The 23,345-nt window shown below is 32.1% G+C and overlaps 1 protein-coding gene across 1 annotated transcript in view; it reads right to left on the bottom strand.

Annotated features, from left to right (window-relative positions):
* Window positions 1-4,675: 4,675 nt before the first annotated feature.
* LOC118201805 (potassium channel subfamily T member 2-like) overlaps window positions 4,676-23,345 on the bottom strand; it is a 459,181-nt gene continuing 440,511 nt past the window's right edge. The window contains exons 27-29 of the mRNA XM_085825117.1: window positions 21,944-22,064; window positions 10,037-10,121; window positions 4,676-7,168 (exon numbers count right to left, since the gene is read on the bottom strand). Coding sequence (XP_085681243.1) covers window positions 6,913-7,168; window positions 10,037-10,121; window positions 21,944-22,064 — 462 coding nt within the window. The 3' untranslated portion in view covers window positions 4,676-6,912. The remainder of the gene's footprint in view (window positions 7,169-10,036; window positions 10,122-21,943; window positions 22,065-23,345) is intronic.

Raw genomic sequence — 23,345 nt, 5'->3', positions numbered from 1 at the left:
AAAGATTTGGTTCTTGATGGAGAGTATTCCATGACTGTCTGTTTTAATTTTCGATATGAAAAACTAAAAAAAATCTTTTTGCTTGAATTAAAAGTGATAGTGTGAAGTTTCTTTTCAGAAATTGGGGGAAATATTTGCTGTGGGAAAGATAAAATGATCTTAACTATCTTTGAAATCAGATGCTTGTTTAAATTTTAAGTAATAATACTTCAATATATAATCTGTGTATGGTTTATGCTCAGTGATGAGATTTAGCTAGTTAACATCAGTTTGGTAGAATTGCTTCATAAAATATTTTTGATATGATGGACCAGTTGTTAAAATTAAATAGCAGTATATATTTTGGCAATTTATCATTATTTAGTTTAACTATTGTTCATTTAGGCAGCAAAATTTTATTAAATTATTTGAATTCCACCACAGTTTGTGTTTCTTATTCAATTTGTTTGCGCATGCCCTAAAATGAGTCGAAAATGACTATGACATGTTAAAAATAAAGCCAGTTTTTTAAAGCACTTTTGAGAAGTTAAAAAAAATTAAAAAGCAAATAATTTTAATAACTTTTATTTACAGTTTTTTAATATTGGATTTCCTTTTTAATAGATCAAATACACAGTTTTAATTTGTTTTAGCCTTTCTTCTAATTAAAATAATTTTCTCTTGATGATAATTTCTGTTAATATTTTTATGCACTTAATATAATAATATAGTAATCGTAGTATTTTATTTAATATAAATGTGAGCATAAAATGCTTTTTAAATTGAATGTTATTTTTAATGATATATTTTAAATATAAATGTGTTACCTATACTTACAGTTTAGTTTATAATTTAGTTATAAATTATCATTAATTTATAACTAAATTATAAACTAAACTGTAAGTATAGAATAATTAATAAATATATAAATTATAAACTAAACTGTAAGTATATAAATTATATTATGATTTATAATTTATAATTTAATAATTTAATATATAATTAAATTAATGAAATCATTAAATTATATAATATATATATTTAAATTATATAATATATATATATATATATATGATTAATGATTTCATTAATTTAATTATATATTAAATTATAAATTATAAATCATAATATAATTTATATAATTATATTATGATTTATAATTTATAATTTTTATTTCATTAATTTCATGAAAGCAATTGATTTCATTTTATGAACTATATGCCTATACATACTGTAATAGCATTTGTTTTGCTATGTGATGAATTAATTGAAAATTTTATTTTATAAGATTCATTATTTATTTATTTTGTTGAATGCATTAGTTAAAATACTTTTTATAACTTGGAAGATTATGAGCTTCATTTATTTAAAATTGTGCAGTTAGAGTTAATTTTACATCTGACATTATGAAATGCTGATAATCAAGTTTGCTGTTAACATAGCTAGGCTGCAATTAATTTCCTATTCTAGTTCATATCTTGAATAATTTCATTGATGTAACTTTTCATACAATATTACATTTTATCACAATCCCTACAAGTCATAAATTGAATTTCCAGTGGTTTATGTTGACTCTAGAAGAGTGAAAATGCAGTAACTGTGATACCAGATTCAACCTTATTTTTCACAAACATAATTATTTCCCAAAAGTAATTTTGAATGGCTTAGGATTTAAAATAATTAGATAATGAATGACAGTAGTAACAGATAAATAACAATGATAATTAAGTAGTTTAGAGGAACAATAAATTAAAACTGTATTTTAATCATTTAAAAATTGAAAGTTGTATTGAAAGAGAAATGTGCCAATCTAAAATTTAAGAGTTAGACTAAAAGACGATCTTAATTTGGCATAGATTTTGAATAAAGTTAAATCAGTTTTGAGGATAATCAGACATAGGTCCTTTTTCTTCAGAAGGAGGGGAGAGGATCAAAGATTTTTTCTTTCTCTTTCTAAATGAAAAGTGACATGCGTTTTATCTCTTTCAAAATCGATAGTTTTTAGTGAAACAAATGTCGCCTAATTTTAATTAGGCAAATGTCGTTTTTGCCTAATTTTCAATTGAAAATTTATTTAAATTAGACATTCATAAATTTTTGAAATTTCTTTCTATTTGTATAATTTAGAGAATTCAATGACTATTTTATATTTTATTCCTGAAAAAATAAAAGTAGTTTAAAAAAATAAAAGGTTTTAAAAATGTTTTTCTAATACAGTGTACTTTGGATTATCTGGGCTAATGCCAGGAAAGTAGGTCATGCATAATTAAAAAACACAGATAATCCAAATTATCACTTTTCATGCATATAGTATGTGTTTATTTCTTCAAAAAAGCATTAATTTAATTTTGTTTTTAAGAACATTTAAATATTTGTGGACTTTCACTGAATATTTTTTGACGTGCTATTTTATCACTATATTCAAATCCCCTCTGGTCAAAGAAGGCCAACAGAGTTTCAGAAGTTATTGTTGCCTTGGGATTAATGCAGTTGTCAGATCTTCTTCACTTGCAGTTTTAGTATCACTCTTTATCTTTTCTCTTCGAGTGATATTTTAAATGATATCCACGATATCTACATCTTTCAGGCATTGAAAGCCTGGCTGAGTCAAATTGCCATTGAACCTTGAGTCAAATTTCTTGATGTTTTCTGTTTGACATTTTCAAACTTGACCTCATCACAATTAAATAAATCTCTAGTTTCTATACTTCTATATAAATATATTCTGTATATAATTGTATATTATGTATGAATCTCTAATTTTTATACACTCTTGTGCATAGCATTGAGTGTGCGTGAGTGAACACTGCCACATGCAGATAACTTGCAAACTGCATAATCTGCACCTGGATAGCTTTGTACACTGGATTCTAATAATGCAGTTTTTGTAAAAATCTGAACAACATATGTTTATTTTTTATGTGTTTTACATTATTGAATATGTACCTAAACAAAGTGTGCCTTTATGAGAGTGAAAAACAGTTTTAAGTACTGTGATTAATTCTTATGATATTATAAAAGAGTCTGAACTTGTTTATTTTCTGTGCTGTTTATATTTAACCTACAGTAAATTTTAGCAACAATTTATGAATAAAAAAAGTTTAATATTAGAATGTGTTTGTGAAATGTATTTCAATTTAGCATAAGAAGTTAAAGAATATAGCAACTGATCTTTAAATAATATTTACATTTTAAATGCGTCAAAATGTGACTTACTTTTATGTGTATTAGTGAAACCAATCACTTGATATCTATTTATAAAATGTAATATTTGGTGCATATATACATTACTAATATGAAATTTATTCTTTAAAATTTTAATAGTTAATGCCATACCAGTTACCAGTATTCCAATTCTTTATAATATAAAGAGAAACATAGTACTGATAAAAGGAATAATAGTCTGCAAAAATATTTGTATTAAATTATGTGTTTGGTATATTTTTTAGTTTTATATATCTCTACACAAATGCTTAACAGACATTTTTCTTAATCACATTTTTTTTTTAAATCTAAATTTAAAAGTTAGAATTTGAGTTAAAGTTACACATGTGATGTGTATTTGATGATTTTCTCTTTGTTAGGAATTTTGGAGAAAAAAGTATATGACAAGTAATATGTCAGTAAAAGGTCTAATTTCTCACCTTACAAAATGCTGGCTGCAATTCGTCCCCCTTGAGTTTTAGGACATTAAATTTGATTGTTGAACAAAGGGTTGTAAAACTGAGGTTGTGTTGAGAAAGTTACACAAAAAAAGCTTTCTTTCAAATTGTTTAAAGTTTGAAAAATAAATAATATTTGTTTTTATTTGAGAGTGAAACTGCTTGAATACCCCTCCCCCCCAAGAAAAAGAATCAAATACTTTTAAAACTATTAAATATAAGTATACTTATTCAGTATTTATGTAATTTATCATCTATCTGGCAAAGAATTAACTTTTGTTATCTGCAGAAGATTCTTACAGGAGTTTTCTTATATAAAATATTTTGCATGAACAGCACATTAATTTGTAAACATTTTTCATTCAAAATATTTTGGATGAAGAATGAGCACACATTTTTCGTACACACTAAAATATTCATATAAATTATACATGTATCAAATTTTAATGTATTATACTATATAATATATTAAAAATTGATAATAAAAAAAGTTGAAAATCTGTCATATTAAATTGGGGGGGGGGTTAATGATCTGATGGTGGAGATGGTTTAAAGGCCTAAAGTTATGATAAAAAATTTTCTCTTTTTCCCACATGCATGGAAAGTTACAAAAGTATCTTGGAAGGTGCTGTTACATATCGTCTGTGTACTTTTTTTAAAATGAAAGTGTGCCCATGTTGTGGTTGTCAGAAATGCGCTTGAATTTATTTTGCATACTTTATGAGGAGAATTTAAATTCTAATACAGTTGCCCAGCCTTCTCATCTGAAGGACCATTTAAAAAGTTCGAGTTTAACTCGTGGGTCAGATATTATTATAATAGTTTGTAAGATAATTTTAGAAAAAATACTTCTGTGGACAAAAAATACTCATGTTTAATTTACACTAAACATTTCCGACTGAAAAGAAAAATTGCGGTTTATCTTATTGTGTTTATCAGATAGAGTTAAATCTCTATTTTATATTTAGTTGAGACTGAAAATCAAATTCTTTAAGTGCTAAAATCGCAGTTCTAAGAAGACGATTGAAACAAACTAGTTGGGTATGTCTTTATATCTTAAAAGGTTTTGTTTATTGGACATTTGGTTTATGAAATGCAAACTTGAAGACAAAGTCATATTTCTGAAATTAAGATAATAATTTCTATCAGTAGTGTAAATGCTGACAGTAAAAACACGCAGAATAAAATTAATAAAAGTTTTGGAACTGCAAATCACATGTAGCTCTCACCATAATTGGTCTTAATGTATCACACAATGAAAAGAGATGGATAAGATGTTTATTAGAGTAAAGTCTTGTCGATCTGTTAACAAAAAACTTATTAATCATTCAGCCGTTAGTCCTTAGCAGAGGTAAGAAAGGATTCTCATGTTTTCAGAAAAATTATTCGCTACACTTTATGAAAATTTTAAAATCTGAAAATTTTTAAATTAATGAAACAAGCAATGTTGTTATAAAGAAATAAAAGAAAAAACTAGATTAGTGAAAACTCAGAATATTGAAAATTAAACTGTATTTTTCAGTAGATTTCATAAAGATGTAGTTGATGAAACTACTTGCTAAAATCTAAAAAATTTAAAATACCTGCATCGAAGTAAAAACCCTTCTAAAATTACGGGCCCATCAGCAGCCGAGCGGTAACGTCGCTCAACACTGACAGTTTGTTGCGGGGTTCGAATCCCAACGAACGGGCTGGCTGCATGGGCATTTTCGTGGTTTTCCGTGTATATGAGCCACTCTTTCTGATAAAGACATCCACGAATGCGTCCCTCCCTTTAGGCAGATAGCCCTCGAATGCTTTGCTATAATTAACAAACCAAACCATACCAACTGAAATTATGTTCTGTTCTCTCCATTCTTCTATAAATAATTTCTTTTTATTTATATTTAATGACAGTCATTTAGAAATCAGGGACTTTATTCTGTCTACAACCTGGTCCTAAACATAATTAAGAATCCAGGATTGTCCGGGCTAATCCAGGGATATCTAGTAGTCCGAAGTTAAGCACTAATGGCGATGATATTAATGAGTTTTAGTAAAGACTGCTTTTTTTGCTAGTGGTTTCATCACATTTGTTTTAAAAAAGAAACCGTACTTTTATATAACTAAATATCTGTAGAACAGTAGTAACTAAAATACGGAAAAACTAAAATTTAACTAAAATTTGTATACTAAAATGTGGAAAATGCATCATTTATTGTGATTAATAATTTGGTTAATATGATCAGAATATTACAGAATAGATTTTTTAACCTGAAGTAAACTCACCAAATGAGCTCAAAATATATTAGATTATAAAAATTGTTACTTGACAGAAAATTGTTGCCATGTAAAGTGTTTAGTCGCCAAATAGCTTGAATTCAGTTTTAGCCAATCATTTAAAATTAAGGAAATTAAAAGGAGGGGGGGTTATAGCTTTGACGTAGATTTTCAATAACTCTATCGATTTTGAGGGCAATCAGCAGATCGGATCAATCGATTTTGAAGCAAAACAGTTTCTGCAGAATTTTTTCTCCTGTGTGTGTGGGGGGGGGACATTCTCTAAAAACACTTATTCCAAACTAAGGTTATTTTTTTGATTAATTTAAAATTTTACATTGGCAAGTTCTGTTATCTGCGGGCAATGAGGGATGCTTTCCGAGTATTTATGTTAGGGGTCATCGATCAAAAATTTCCGGAAATGTTATGAAATGTTCATAAATGGACTTTTGCATTAAAGACATTGTGAATAGTTCATAAACTTTTGCACTATCTTAACCAAAATGCTGCAAAAATATCTATTTGTATGGTTCTTGAAATTTTTGTATTAAATTAGTTAAATTCCATCGCTATTTTGAAGGATATTTTTTCTCATCGTTTAATGACATCAAAATAGCCTTGGGCAAATGTGATCACATTAAAGGCTTCTACTATGAAAACTGGCTTAACGTAAAAAATTAAGCTTTTAATTACATATTCAAAGCGTAACCTAATTTCTGAATCAGTTAATGACTTTTATCAGTACTATATCCCCTGACATTTATACATACAAATGAAAATGAATCAAGAACTTTGATATTATTTGGTTCCATGATCTCAGGTGGTGAAAATTTTTCTCCTCCTGTCTCAGGTGGTGAAAAGTTTTCCCCACCTGAGACCATTTTTTTGTGTTCGATTTTGCAAAATACATTATTCTGAAAAGTTCTGTTCTCACATTAGAAAAGAAAAGAGAGAAATGATATAACTCTCTTTCTTGAAAAATAGGCGTAGAATATTCTACAGGACTACCAGGTCACACTATCGTACCTCTAACATTTTCATTCGCCGGTGTGATCTCAACGTCTATAGAGCCTTTGTTAGGTATAAGAATTGTTCCATTCTCATGCTGTGGTTGTTCAACTACCAAAGATTCTGCGGGTAAAGACTCTTCGGAAGATGTGGTTGCTTTCTTTTTCTCTTTCTTTGGCTTTGATGCTGACTTACACCTGACGGATCCACGTTTCATGAAGATTTTGACGCTGGATATCGGACTTGGCCGAATAAGAAATCTTTAAAAATGTAAGAATGTAATTTATTAAATAGCTGATATTTACAATGCACTGTCTGTCCGAAAAGTTCCGAAACTGAATAAATGAAAATTAGAGGAAATTTAAGATGAAGCTTTTAATGCTTCAGGTGTTCTATATAGCGTACCTCCACTTGATTACAATGCACCAGACCGAAATTAACGCATGGATTCATTGGGCAATTGCCCGGGGCCCCACGAGCGTAGAGGTCCTATGCTAATCCGTCTACATTTCATTTTTGTGAGTGATTGTCATGTTAGGGGCCATGGGTCCGTAATGTTTTTAAGACGTCTTTCATTACCCAGAACATTCATGCAACCATACGAAACTGGTAGAAATGTCCTTGCTTGGGATGAGTCCTTGCTAGGAATGTGAGATTTTACTCACGTGTCACTGTGGCGTGAACCTTGATTACGTCGGGATAGCACTAACCCTTCATGTGAAGTTGGATTTTTAGGAATAAAATATAGTCACTCGACGCAGGGTAGTTGAGAACTGTTATACGTTTTTTTTCGCTAGAAAATGCAGCACTAGCTGTGTGAGTGGACGCATTATCATGCAGCAAAAAAGAAATCCCTCTTCTTCTAGCGTTCCGGATGAACTCGCTGAATTCTCTTCCACAACTGATGCATAACGCCCGGGAATTACATTCCCAGTTTTATTCCATTTATGATTCCCAATTATGATTATATACGAGGTAGAAAATCTGTCTCGGAACTTCTTGGGCAGAGGATGTAAGTACTTTTAAGAATGAAAGCGCGTATCATTGCAATCGTATTTCAATATGGATGCTTATTCTCACTTTATAAGTTTTTAATTTCTAGTTTAATTAATCATAGTAAGTAAACAACTTCTGAATATATATTTTATACACAATAAATGTATAAATTAAAGAAAATAAACAATAAAAGAGATACAATTCATAACTTTCGTCTTGCTACTGATTAAATCGTTTGTTTAACAAAGCAGTTTTAGTTTTAAAATAAATTAAGTAATCCAATATTTTTAAAAAGTAATAAATAAAATAAAGTAATAAAATAATAAATCTAATAAAAAAATAAAATAAGTTGTAATAATAAATATAATACACTCTAATATAAAAAACGACACACCAAGAAGGATTTATCCGAATGGAACGAAATTGAGTGTGCCCATACCTTACGACAGAATATGAAAATGATTAACTTTTGTGGCCAGTGACTGATTAGCTGGAGTTCTGGCGCATTGCAGCGGAATATCCGGATGGTGTATAAAACAGAGGGCATTCCATTGTTAAGACATTAACTTGCCATGCAGATGTAGTTCCAACGACCCAAGTGGACTGTAACAGTGCCTTGCATAGGGTTCACGACCAGTATGAGCATATGTCACCATTTGAGAAAGGACGCGCAGTTGGACTAAAGGAAGCAACGTGATCAAAATCGTAGGATCGCTAGAAATTTGGATCGGAGCGATGCTACCATTTGACGATGTTGGAAGGAATGGATGAACCGTGGCTGTACAGAACGTCAAGAAAGCAGCGGTCGACCAAGAGCGACGACAGAACGCGAGGACAGACTGATTGTCCGATCGGCGTTCACATTTCCTGATACCTCCTTCTCAACGATTTCATGTATAACCGGGACACCAGTGACTACAATGACCACTTTATAGGCGACTCTGCAAACGAGGCTAGAGGTCACAGAGGCCAATGCGCCGACTACAGTTGTACACAACCAAGCGCGTTTGCAGGGGTGCCGGGCGTATTCAAACTGGGGTCTCACGGACTGGAGTAGAATTGCTTTCAGCAATGAGTTTTGCTTCGAATTTAGTCTCAGTGATCAGCGAAGACGTCTGGAGACGTCCAGGACAGAAATGAGTTACTCATCTGACTGTCGTTCACTACACAGTCTGACAGCCAGGAGTTATAGCATGGGGTGCCATTTCGTTTGATAACCGGACCTCTTATTTGTTATCCGTAACATCCTTGCAGCAATGCGGTACGTCAACGAGATTCTGCGTCCCGTAGTGTTGTCCTTCCTTTCACTGACGCTTGGGCTTACCTTTCATCAGGATAATGCCCGGGCTCGCACGCACGCTTTTCTACTATTTGTCTTCATGCTTCTCTAACACTTCCCTAGTCTGCGCGATTGCCAGATCTCTCCCCAATAGAGCACGTTTGGGGTTTGAGTAGTAGGCGTCTCCGAACTCTCCTATATCGCACCTAATCTAATTTGTCAGCTGGAGCAATGTAATGTAAGCAATATTGCAGGAGGTCAACGTTATCCATCAACGAGCCAATGGCCAGCCAGTAACAGAATATATCAGGGTTCTGACCCTGATAGTGGACCAACGCCTTATTGATTTTTTTATTTTGCTTTTGTAGCTGTATATTCTGACAAAATCATTCAATTCCAATGATACTCCCAGCAATTTCATTTTCAATACATGTACATTACGTCTACTGATTTTCGTTCCATTCGGACAACTCCTTGCGTCGCTTATTGTGTTACAGAGGGTAATACAAAATATTTCCTTATATTCTACATATATGTGTATATATAATTTTTTCCCCAGAATATCCTAATTTTAAAGCATATATGTATGTATATAATTTTTTCCCAAAACATCATAATTTTAAAATGTCCGGGTCAACAATATTGAAAAGGTGGCCGACGTTGTTCCCATAGTTACAAGTCAGACAAGGCCGACTTAAAATAACTTCCTATTTTAAAGATGGTTCAGTTTTAAAGCAACAGATTATAGTAACTTATTTTGATTAATTTTTCACATGTATTAATTTTATTGCAGTTGAAATAGTAATTCTGTGCTACTATTAGCATAATTAATAAATGGTTTTAAGAAACTCACATCACATCTCCGACCTCTAGTTTCATGTCACAGCTAGGGTTTATCATCACATAGGAAAGTCCGTTTCTCTTTTCTGACACGTCATCTAGAGCAGGGGGAAAAAGCCAGAAGCAAGTTAGCAGCTGCAACAAGTGATAATGTTACCGGCAATATCTGAAAGATGGCATTCTGTAGAATACTTAGGCCATTTAAAGAAGGTGAAAACTGGCCGGTAATGCATGAAACTATTAACTTTTCATACATAACCTAAGCATTCTATAGAATGCTAAAATGCATATCGGCAAAGTTTCAAATACATATCCGATTCATTTCGAATATCTGTACATTTACTACATTCATACATAATCCATACAATTAATACATTCATTCCATAATTTCATGCGTTCAAACATTTTCTACATTGTTTTCTTTAATCAGAAAGGCGTAATTTTTATTTCATACAGTTTTAATTTTTCTTTTATCTATTTTGAATGAAAGTTTTTTTTTAAATGGCACTCTTTCATCCATTTTTCAAAATAACATTCGTATTTTTGAGAGTTGAACATCTTGATGAACCTTATCATGATATTTTTGAGAGATGAGCCTTATTATGACCATTTTTCATATTTTGCCTAAATAGACTTACACGACAGATACACGGCCGACTAGTGATACGTAAGTACCAAACAAAGTGTATAGATGGAGTACATTAAATCAATTAGACTTAGAGCTATCGAAGCCGGGACGGAAATCTCCCTGGGCCTCCTTTATTGCAATGATCACCATACAAGATGTGAACACAAATATATAATTGACATTTATTTAATTAAAATAAATGATTAAAATGATACGAAAAACAAAACAAACAAACAAAAAACAACAACTTCACATTTAGCAGAGAAACATATAGTATTTATAAAAGCTCATTAACCTGCCAGTTTTGGTGTATTTTTTAAAAATGTTTTTAACGTTTCTGCCAATAAAAAAAAGCTAATTCTCCCCCTTTTTTAAGCTTTCGATTTTTTTCATAGCTTCATAGCAAAATTAATGTTTTTAGCTACTGCGTTTTCGATGAAAAGGATTGCCAAATCATTAAATCTTACTTGGCTCACCGTTGATCAAAGATCAACTTTTCCAATCACTGTCGATCGAGGATCAGCTTTTCAAAACTGAATCAACTTAAATTTGGAAAAGCTTCTCTCGCACTGAACACGACAAACACCTTGAAAGGCAACTGAAACACACACTTTCTTTCTTTTTTTTTTTTCCCATCGACGGAACAGCTGGCCCACCGGGTTAGGTGCTTATCAGCCTGTTGTATCTCGTGGATGGAATTAAAAATAAATAAATATGAATAAAGATCTTAGTACTGTGTCCTCCGTGAATTGATTACATTTAAAGCTTAGCGCTCTGTTCACCGAGAACTAGCCACGCTAAACGAGGAACATTAAAAGAAGGACCAGAACATGGAAAGAAGGTGCGTTGGAAGTGAAACACACACTGTCAAAAGAATCTTTAGTGTCAAATATAAGTTAGGGACTGATTGTTAGAAGTCCATTTCCACAATTAACTTCAACATTTTCCAATGCAAGCCACTTATAGCCTCGTTCGTTTTTTATAATTGTAGGTACACACATTGTAAGGATCTTAAGTTTTACTAACGTTTATTTTATTTTAAATCTTTACTATCACTTCTTATTTTCTACTTCCGGCCAGAATTATAAGCGTGAAGGTTTTTATGCAAAGTTTGTCTGGCGAACGCCAAGTATTTAAGTGTGGCCTTTTTTTGCCAAGCAAAAGAGAGGAAGCAGTGAGTTCGAAGCAGGCCGCTTACCTTAGAAGTTACGCAGTTGCTATTTGCCTTCCAGGCCAGAGGTTTTAATCCTCTTGATAAATTAAACGTATTGTAGTGTTCACAGTCTCTGTGCTACATACGCTTCCTGTTATTATAAGGCCAATCTTACACGTGTATTATTCTAAAGTTAAATTAGAGTTTAGTTTTATTTTGATATCTTTTACGTTAGACCCCGAGTGGAGGGTCATTGTATTCCGAAGTACGGAAGTCATTGTATATAAAGAAAAAATAAAGGGTTTTGTATACCCTTCGTCTGTATCCTGTCTACTTACTACAATTAGTGAACATAGCTTTAGTAAGCTCTCTGTTCTTAGTCAGGTCCTTGTATGTTTCCGAAGAAGGTTAGAAGAAACATTGAACCTGATAACATATATTTAAAACTTAAGGTTCTTCGAAAGCCCCATCCTGATCAGAGCCCGTAACAGTCCGCGCTTGATTTAAATTAATGTATGAAAATGCAGAATGAAAAACTTACACGAAAAGAAAGAAACTGAAATGAGTTTGGTTTTTGTAAAGGCATTTCTGAGCACATTTTAATTATCGGAAACCAGCTGGCATCACCGTTTGATGATGAAAGCCCCTGTCATTTTTTCTTTTAACTGAGGGTAAACTGAACTATGGGTTTTAATTTTGTACCGTCCTGCTAAAAAAGAAGGTACATGGAAGTGACTACAGTGACGTGAGATTTTTCATGACTTGTTACCTTTCATGTGAAACGTTTTTGTTTCTTTCGCATGAATTGTTTTATTTTCTATCATATCAAACATTACTAGAGTGTCATACATATTTGTAATGCGTGACAGTAAGTAATTATTTTGCCCTCGTAGGCCAATAATATACTTCTGAAAACTTATTAATTTGCTGTCCAAACCCTTTGGAAATCTTCACGGAACTTCTGTTTTTTTTCCTCTTAGAATTAAATTATTCCATGCCATGGATCGACTACACCAACACAAAGTTGCTTTAAAGTTTTCACCTTTATTTGCATTCTTTTTGTCCACTTAACCCTTTGACATACATTTCCCACTAAAAGTTTAAAAATTACTGCTGGGTTAAAAAGTACTTAGAATTTTCTGAATGTTGGGGATCACCTTCCAATAGTTGGAAAATCAAGACGCCGCTATGCTCGTTGTACACAAATGAACATAGAGAAAAAAAAAGAAAAAACAAATATGAGTCATTGGGTCATGCAAATAATGTTTTGCCCTGTACCATACGATGTAAAAATTTATTTCATATAATAAATTTGAATAATAGGTGTGCTTACATTAAGTCGATAGGACATATGTGTCCCAGCCTTTGGCTTGAAAACTGTTTGTCAAATGCTAAATTTACATTATTTTGGTTATGATTTTTTTTACTTGTAGAAAACAGGGTAATTTTTTTTTTTTAAATTCGTAGTCAAAAGGTTAAGGTAAATAAGCATATACTGTTCCTTGCTATAATTATTCCATTCTGGAGATTTTCTAGGACCCAATTTGCAACACTTTCTTCTAGGATTGGCCAATTCATTAATTCTTTTACGGGAAACACATTTATTCTTTGGCATTGGGATTTCATTTTTTTCCCTTCGCGTCTGAAACTTTCACCAACACCAAACATCCTTGTTACAGCACGATTTCCAATTTCTTTTGCAACTGAATAACTTTGCATATGAAACAGCACTGTGTTTGTTTCGTTTGGCAGGGGCCGTATTTACTACTAAAACGAACACTAGATAAACTGCATTTCAATTAAAGAAAATGCGATTTACTTCATTACTACATTTCCTTCAATGTTCACTTCAAAATCACGCCTTCATATGACTGAAGGGGGAAATCTAATTCCGCGAATTCGAATTTCCCAATTCTGTAAATTCATTCGGGTCGGAAGTGCATTGTAATTAGAATAACATTCTTGCGTACATCTGCATTGAATACAACGCATAGAATTATTTGCAGAATTATTTACTCCTTCAATCATTTCCCCCCACATACATATTGTTCTTTTCGCTTGTCAATTCAGTAAACCCTTCTTCGAAAGCATGGGAAAAATCTTTGAATGAATAACTTCAAAAGATTAGAACATTACACATGCATGTTTCAGGTTAATTCGTAAAGAAAAGGGTATGCATTATACGGCGAATATACCTAAAATTTTTTTAAAATGTAATTTGAAATTATAGGTGCGCGTTATATCCCAGAATAGATGGTATTTATTTTTGAACACGTTATACATCTCTTTTTACACATTTTAGTGAACAACTTTGTACCTGCAAGTTCCCCATAATCTAAATTTGTGCACGATATATCCGCTCAACCAATCGAAATGAAATTTCAGATTGTTATTTGAAAATATGCACTCGAGATTGTGATGATTTAAAAGAATAGAGCTTTAACGGTTACGATTACAGTGACAAATTTTCAAAATTTTCGAATAGTGACACCTACTTTTTTCTCTGTGCAAACTGATCAGCTCACTGAAAAAACATAAATGGCGTTGGAAAGATATACGTATGACGAAAATTGACGGTGTAAAACATTTGCAATGAAGACTATTGCAGAGGACCAATGACAACACAGAGAGTAAGTGCATTGAATCACTTCGCATAATTTACAGGGATAGACATTAGACTCCAAGAGCTGTGTTCGCTGCTTAATCCTCACGACGTGGCATCAGCGCTTTTACAAAAGCTAAAGTGACTATGTGGTGCAGCATGGCAAGCGCATTCGTTCTCGGTCGTACTTTTTTGAAGAGGTCACTACTACAGATATGAAAACGTACGGCATCAAGAACTCGGTAGAGAGCAATGTTGAAAAATTACGTAATTCTAGAATTGCAGTAGCGAAGCGTTGTTAATGACATTGTATTGGATGCTCCTCTGAAAGGCCTTGCTTATAGGATGCTCCTCTACACATGTGTTCGGCAAGTGTTGCCATAAAATTTTAGAGATAGAGTTGCCTCCCGTAACACTGCGGTTTCGTGGACACCCGGATCTCCCGTCCTCACTCCGATGGATTTCTGGTTCTGGGGTCATCTGAAATCTTAATGTAAACATTAAAGTCCATGAATGAAAAATGCCATAAAACGTCAAGTTAACCAGATTTCTTCTGCAATATCATACGTTCGTGATCGTTGTCAACAATGTCCCGCAAGCAATGCCTTATCATCTGCGAAGGTGTGCACGTTGAAAACTTGTTAATTCCAATAAAAGTTTTTTCTCTGTCTTGTGTCGTCATTGGTCCTTTACAATTTTTTTCTTTGCAAATGTTTTACTCCGGCAATTTTCGTAATGCGTGTACAGTTCCAACGCTATCTACAGTTTTTCAGTGCACTGACGAATTTGAGCAGGAAATAAGTGATGTTATCATTTGAAAATTTCGGAATTTTTTCATTGTAATTTCAAATAGCAGTATATGAAATTTAATTTCGAATGGTTGAGTGAATAAACCGCTATGGAATCTTTGATACTTTGGTGTTTTTCCTGGTATTCATCAGGATAATTCGTTCCTGCTCTTGCCAGTATCCTTAGAGAATAGCGACTGGTTCTGACATATGATGAAGTCTGAAGAGAGTTCTCCATACTAGGTACAATTGAAGAGGTGTTACAAGAAGAAGCTCTTTGCTTCAATGTTTTGAAAGCACTGCATGAGACTGGTCGCGTAGCATGTGGTGGCGAGTTCGAAACTCCTAGCTTGTCAACTACTGTACAAAGTAAAACATACAGGATACAAACAGTAAGAGAAGAATCGAGTAAAAGTTCACTTTATAACCATCCTGTATACGTAAAGTGGTGGGCATCGTGTTCCCAAAGTCATTGCTCGCCCTTCATTTTTGCAACCGTTGGTCGTAGACATATTACATCCAATTACGAAAGTGTTTCAGATGACACAAAGATTCATGCTTTGGTATTTTTAAATTTAAAGAAAACAGTTTTGTAAAAATTATGAAATCTAACTTTTTAATATATTTTCCGGTCTGTATACTTTCCGGTTTTTTTCCCCTTTTTATGAAAACAAAAACATAGATAGTTTGATTCCCTAAAGACAAAACTGACCGAGATATTTAATTTCAAAATACGCGATTTGAGGCATCATTCATAATTTGAACTGAAAGGGCAGTTAATAAATGAATTAGAGTAATTTCAGGTTGATTTTGTTACCCTTGAATGCCATTAAGTGATATTCTTTTGTGATTTACTGGTGTCTATTATTTATAATTTATTTACGTTTTCTATGCCGAAAACATTTTCACCCAAATAATTTAGAAAGTTTTCTATGTTTAAAAATACATTCATGTTCTCATGAAGTTTTAATCATAAGAATCATAAGCTAGTAATATATTGTTCCTTTTTTAAACACAAATTCTGAATTGCTTTGTACCATAAGGTATTTTCAAATGTTGTGCTTATCTAATAACTAATTTTGGTAACATTTTGGACTTTTAAGATGTCATTTTGTTGTTTTTTTATGGGCTTGAATATCTGATTACGAATTAATTCATATAAAATGTATTTTCAGTAGCTATAGTTATTTCATTAACATTTTTTTGTTAGATATTAAAATTTAAAGAAGAATAGATTTAGGGACTTATTATTATAATATAGTGCAAAAGTAGAATTTTATAATGAAAAATATTAATGTCTTTGTTTAGCGAATAAAAAGATTAAAATCGGCGCTGAAATTCGTAGTATGTTTTTCACTGTATCCGGGAAGGGGACTAATTATAAACATTTTTGGTAAAAACTGATGTAATAATGCCACATATCTGGCAATACGAATAGATTTTACATTATGAATCGCTTCAGGTAGTTCATGTCGTAATTGCAACCAAGAATAGATTTTGCGTACTGAGGAAAAATAATTTTTGTCCACTCGTCAACAGGAAAGAAGCATCTATGCCCAATGATTTTTACCAGGCTTATTCATGAGCATTCTTGTATTCTGTACAAACGACCTGTTGGTTTTGCCCATCAGTTCTTCAGAGTGCTTGTGAACATGAAAAAGGAAGATTCCAATCCAGGCTCCGATTCAAAGGCCGAGTTTTCTGATAAGCGGATGAAAATAGGGAGAATCCACGATGTTATGTAAGTTTTAAAAGTATCCATATGCGATTTAGGATCTGACTGTAAGTGCAAACGTTTTCAGCGTTTTTGTTTGATTCATGAAAGTGAAGAACAACGAATTATCAAAGATTTTAATGATTTTGGGAATTATAATACCCAAAATCATTGTCTCGATGGTCTTTTAAGACTTTTGCCCGTGATGCGCCGACATTTTGGTTTGGGAAATAAGGGATCTTCACAAAATGTGTCTTACTCTTATCGAGTACATTGTTTCCAGGACAGACTGCGAAATGATGTGCAAATCTGCATAAATGCCTTTGCTTCATTCTACAGTATTATAAAAATCGAGTTAAAAAATAAGAAAAGTTTTTGCCGTCGACAGAAAGGCACCGATAGACCGCAGAGGAAAACTTGCAATTCCTGAGGAAACTATTTCTAAAACAATCGAGTTTATCAGCTTTCTAAAGGGAAGAAAGTTTCATTAATCCTTAAAAGACAATTAGAAAAGAAACGTGTAGGAAGAGTTAAACATCACAAAATTACAAAATACAGTATTTATAAAAGGAAAATTCCGAATGATTCAATGTCGTATAAAATCACAAATATTTTAAATTCTAAGCTTAATATCGGTTTCGGTAATCTAAGAAAGGGCATTTGTAGTTTTTGTGATACATTAAAAGCCGAGATTGATATGCTTGCCAAAAATCAGATAAAACTTGCTGAAAGATTAGGAAAAGCAAAAATGATTTAAGACCTGGAAAATAAAATGACGGAAAAAGAATTTCACTTGAGAAAGAGTGAGTTATGATACCTGCTGAAAAATAAATTTTGTCAACTAAAAAAATTAAAAATTCGTTTCTGTTCTGTTTTTTGTATAATGTTTTGTTTATAATATAATACAAACTTCGTTAAATAGAGATTGAAAGTTTATTAAGAATTTTGTTGTGTGATTTTTATAACACCACATTTTAATCAATCAAGTCAAACGAACTAAAAATTTATTTTTCTAAATTCCTGTCAATGGACTAAAAGATTCCCTACTCCGGATCTTCATTTACTTGTTTCTTTGTTAGGTGACAACCGCATTAGAAAGTTTCCCTACGCATTTTTGTTCATTTATAATTTATGACGCTTACTCTTTATGCAACCATAATTATCCTTGGAGAGCAATTATACGTTCAATTTACGTTCTATTAAACTCTTCTCATATTGCATGCTGTAGAAGACATCCTATCTTTGCTTGTTTCTATCCAGAGCGATGCTCATCGAGGTTGATGAGGGGCGTAGCTCTTGTCGGTTTGCAGTATCAAACCACTAGGGAAGTTGCATTTTCATAGATCGGGACCCAATTCCTCTTTAATTATAGAGGAAATATGCTTAAAATAATATTAAAATAAATAATTCCTTAATGCTCATGTTAGAATCTTCTCTGCTTCACAGATATCCTAATATACCCCTAACATTTTAAATATTTTATGTGGCCTTTAGAATAAGTGTAGCTTATAGAAAGTGTGCTGATATTTAAATTTACAGATACCCATTGGAAAGAGTACTTAAGATATATTAAAATAATAAGTGACTAAATTAATTACCTACATTAGGCGCAGCTTAATGTGATGATCAGGTTTGTCCACAGATATTTTGATGAAATTAAACAATGGGGAAAGATATCCTTTATAACAAAAACGGAATTCAACTAATTTAGTATAAATATAACTAAAGAAATTTAATTAGGAAACTGAAAGTTTGTTTATAACAGTTCTGGAAATTATTTGACCGCACGGCATCCTTCATTGGAAAAGAACTTGTCAATATAAAATTTAAAATTACTCAAAAAAAAAAAAAAAAAAAAAAAAAAAAAAAAAAAAAAAAAAACTTTAGTTTGACGTAGATGTTTTCAGAAAACTTCTGCATAAGTATTTTTTACTCCTGAAGAATAACGACCTGTGTCTGATCGCTCTCAAAATCAATAGTTATCGAAAATCTAAGTCAAACTAGGGTTGTTTTTTTTGACTAATTTGAAATGTTTACTTAAATGAAAACCAAGCTGCTTGACAATTTAATCCTTTACTTGGTGACATTTCTGTCCCCTGACAATTTTTTGTACTCGATTTTGAGCTTATTTCGAGACTTGACTTATGTTTAAAAATTTTATTCTGCAACATTTTGATCATATTAACCGGATCACAACAAGAGATATATTTTCATATGCATTTCATGTTTTCATATGCAAACGGGCGGGACAACAATATACGAATAATAACGTTAACCGTAATCACATTAAGCGGCGTCTACAGCATAATGTACGACTTCAAAATCTCATTTTCATTTATTTGAAAAAACTTTTGATTTTGTAGGGCTTCTGTTATAATTGGAGGCAGACTGTCCATCAGACAATACCAAGACTAACAGTGAGCTATCGCAACGTCTTCTTAAACAACTCACATAATACTAAAAAAGGTTAAAAATAACCTTTTTCGTTTAGCCTTAGTGTTACAGAACAGGTGCAACTCGACAAAGACAGACGAGACTTCCACTACTTATGCATATTTAAATTAATGTAACCGACAATTGAATTCAAACGTTGATAAAGTTGTCTAACACTATACGTTCAATACACAAAAAATAAGCTGGCTCAGATACTTTACCGGCGCGTATTTTAAAGCATTGCCTAGCGAGATTCTAAACCCATAATATAACTTTTAAGCACAGCTAGCGAGAATACTAACAGCAAGAAGCGGTTGCCAGAAGCTCTAAAATAAAAATTAAACACTCTCACCCTTAAGTACACAAAATATACAGAGGATGTTTACACTTTTTAGAATGATTTCGATAAGGAATTTAAAAAAAGAAAAATGTTTTGGAATAAAACTTTCTGGAAAGCAGTCAAAAGAAATTATTAGAAATTATAATTATTAGATTATTAGAAATGAGAAATATCGTTTGCTACTTTTAAATTTATTTTTCTTTCAAAACGTCGCATGTAAACAAGCTGTGGATAGAAGGGTATGTTTTTGAGCTTTCCGAAAAGAAATATACCTGTTTCATAATTCAGAAACGTTGTGGAATACAGGGTATTAACATTCCTGACAACAAAATAAGCAAAAGGTATTAGTTGGAAAGGAAGAAAACCGTTAATCATTACTTCTGCATAGAAAGAAGACTCCAAACGAATATCCGAAAAAGGTCTGTACTATTCTTAATGTTTCTAAAGTTAAATCATTGGTAAAGATTGGAAATCCACCTACTCAGAAATCAATAGCAGTCTTTAAATATATCTGTGACAACACTAAATAAAACAATAAACCAAGGGTTACGCGCTAAAAAACATAATATTCACCAGTTTTGTCGAGACATGTTGCTCAACGCAGAAACTACTATTTAGTATAAGAAGAACTGAAAAACTGTATGAAAACTACTATTTAGTATAAGAAGATGATGGAAATACATTGCGACGCTTGATAAAGCATGAGTTTACCTAAATGACTGCAACAAAAAAGGTCTATGGAAGGGGGGGTGTACAAACCTGGTTCCGTCAATGCAAAGAAAGTTCCAGTAAGGGGTTTATGATTGTCGCAAGATTTTGTTACAAAGGGAAATTGAAAATAAGAAGAGCAAGAAAAAATGTTGAAATCGACTCAGCTTTCAATCGACAATTTCTTTATCCCAATGACTTTCAAAGAGTGAACTTTATCAAGACACAGCAACAAGTCATACTTCGAAAAGTACCTCTGCATTCCTTAGAAAGAAATGAAGGTATTGCGTACATACTTTTTCAACGTATTCCTGCGAAGCCACCTAATGTTAATTAATGGACCATTGTGCTTTTGGTCTCTAGAAAAGAGCTCTTTCTAAACCCACCACATAGGTGTACTCTAGAAAGGAGTGGAAGAGGAACGGGAAAAATACCCCTGGAAATTTTAGGAAAAATCCCTTCTATGATAGACATGACGATGCAGGCTTATTGAAAAAAAAATGAAGGCTTTCAGATTTTACATTACGCCCAAAGGTGCGCTTTTTAACGCTTTTTGAGTTACCTTTATTTATTAAATATCATGTTCTTTGCACTTAAACCATAAAATTAAATTCAACAGCAATATCGCAAAATAATTTTAAAAAGAGCATATCTTTAGAATTTCCGATACACTGTCTCCCGCGCTGGAGATAAAAATGTTTTTTTTTTTTTTTTTTTCCATAAAGTATTGGCATTGCTCGCTTTGAAATCGTTGAGTTTGTTAAGCAAAAATTCATTAAAGTTTTACAAAATATGAAATAGATAATAAAAAAAATTCCAAATTCCGGCTTCCAGATGTCCATATTCAAATAGAGGACTATGTTATTCAAAATTTGATGGCTCTAGGTACCGTTGTTTTATCACAATGCGAGAAACATACATACATTTATGCAGATTATTTATTAAATTTCTTTAAATATAATACAGGGCTCTAATATTTGGTGGCAACAATTTGAAAGTGATACAGCCTTTTAAAATTTTCGACACAAAATGCCAAAATGAAATTAATAGCCTTTCTGGCTAACGTCCTTTGCGCTAAAAAAGCCTGAAAGCTTTGAAATTTTATATTACGCCCAAAGGGGCTTTCTTTTTAACGTTTTGTGTGTTCATTATTTAATATCCTTAAATATAATACGGGGCGATAATATTTGGTGGCAACATTTTGGAAAGTGGTTCACAATTTTACAGTAATTCAACAAACAGCCCTTCTAGTCTGACGCTCCTTTGGACTTAAAAAAAAAAAAAAAAAAAAAAAAAAAAAAAAAAGTTATCAGATCGAACATTAGAAAAAAATCTTTGCATTTTAAGCATTAATTAAACGGCCCCGAAATCGTTCTAAAAATGTGTAAATACCCTCTGTAATTTGCATTCTAGTGAGCAATAAGGAAAGGATAAGTTATAGTAAAGACTTAAATCACCATAAAAGGTTGATATTAGATACTTGACAATTTATTTAAAAGAGTAATTCCACACTTTTAAGTAGTTATCACGTTAAAATAATTTGCATTTACTTACCGTAATCTTCTGTCGGTAACCTCAAATCCATCATTCGGTTTTTAACCAAGTTACTAATTTCTTGTCTTTCGATATCGGAAGTAATTCGGTTTCTTTCGCTATCGGCTAGAACTAAGGACACCTGGATAAGAATAATAATAAACAAAGATTTCGTAAGTTAGAAGAATAACTAAAATAATAATAATAATAAAAAATCTGATGTATACACCACATGACTTCCTTGTACGGAATATTAAATTATACGCAATTTTTCTTGCATTTCATTTAAACTTATTGGATTAAATTAAATCTGCATCGTCGATAGTGCATAAACCACAATAGAATAAATGCACTCTTTAAAATGCACTATATTTGTTTCTATGGCGACTCTGTCGCGCTAGGTTCACTTAACAGCGTTATATTTCGTTCATATTATAACTATGTCTATGTCTTATCACTTAGGCAATCGACCATTAACGGCCTTTACCAATATATTATACTTTTAAATGTTTGAGGAATCGAGTAAGTTATATCCAATAATATGGAAGTACTTGTGCACATGCTGTGCTAGAACTCAGAGATTACTAGCGACGGAGGCTCCTGTGCCGCCGTCCGTAGAATAAGTGAACTTTGAACAAATGAGGCGTCGTGTGGCGCCATCTATTACTAGGGATGAAAAGCATTTTAGTTGACTGGAGCTCTGGTTGCACCATCTCTTGCAGGATGTATTGTAAGGCATTTTTAAAATTTCATAAAAATTATTCTTCTGATAAGCAATAATTGGTAAGTGAAATGATGAAAAACACAATTTTCTGTACATTGAAACGTTTCACAAGCGTAAAAACTATTTACATACAAAGTCCACCTGCTTTGGCAGGAACAAAGTCCATAGCGCATTGTAATTTGATAAGTAAATCTATAAGTAAATAAAATGAAGTAAAATCTTGGCTAAATAAGAAGAAAACGAAAATATATACATTACCACCGACTATTATGGTGGATAGTGCGGGGCCTCTTGTGGCGTTGTTCAATTGTGAAATCATAATTTCCTAGTTTTTTGATGATACTCTTAGGATGACTGTCACATTTCATAAAAACGTTATGAGAAGCTTTTAGAATTTCAGAATCCTTGGGCTTAATTTTTAAGTCATTGTGTCATATTATAACTCAGAATGCACAAAATTTATATCATTTGAAGAATTATCTAATAGTTGCCACATATTCTATTCAAATACTATAATAAATCTAGAACGATGTATCAAAGAAGTTAAGCAAACAAAATAAAAAAGAAACAGTTTTTCACAGACGATTCAGTATTTCTCATTCAATTAATTAAAAACTCAAAATATCTATATTAAAAATTGCGAAATAAATCTTAAACACTTTCCTCGAATAAATTCCAGAATGGATTAAGCATGATTTA

This window comes from Stegodyphus dumicola, chromosome 10, assembly GCF_044657685.1.
Source record: "Stegodyphus dumicola isolate Sdum_Otavi_A_Nest chromosome 10, ASM4465768v1".
Classification (NCBI taxonomy): domain Eukaryota; kingdom Metazoa; phylum Arthropoda; class Arachnida; order Araneae; family Eresidae; genus Stegodyphus; species Stegodyphus dumicola.
The sequence above is the reverse complement of the archived record's forward strand: the minus strand, read 5'-3'. Positions and strand labels throughout refer to the sequence as shown.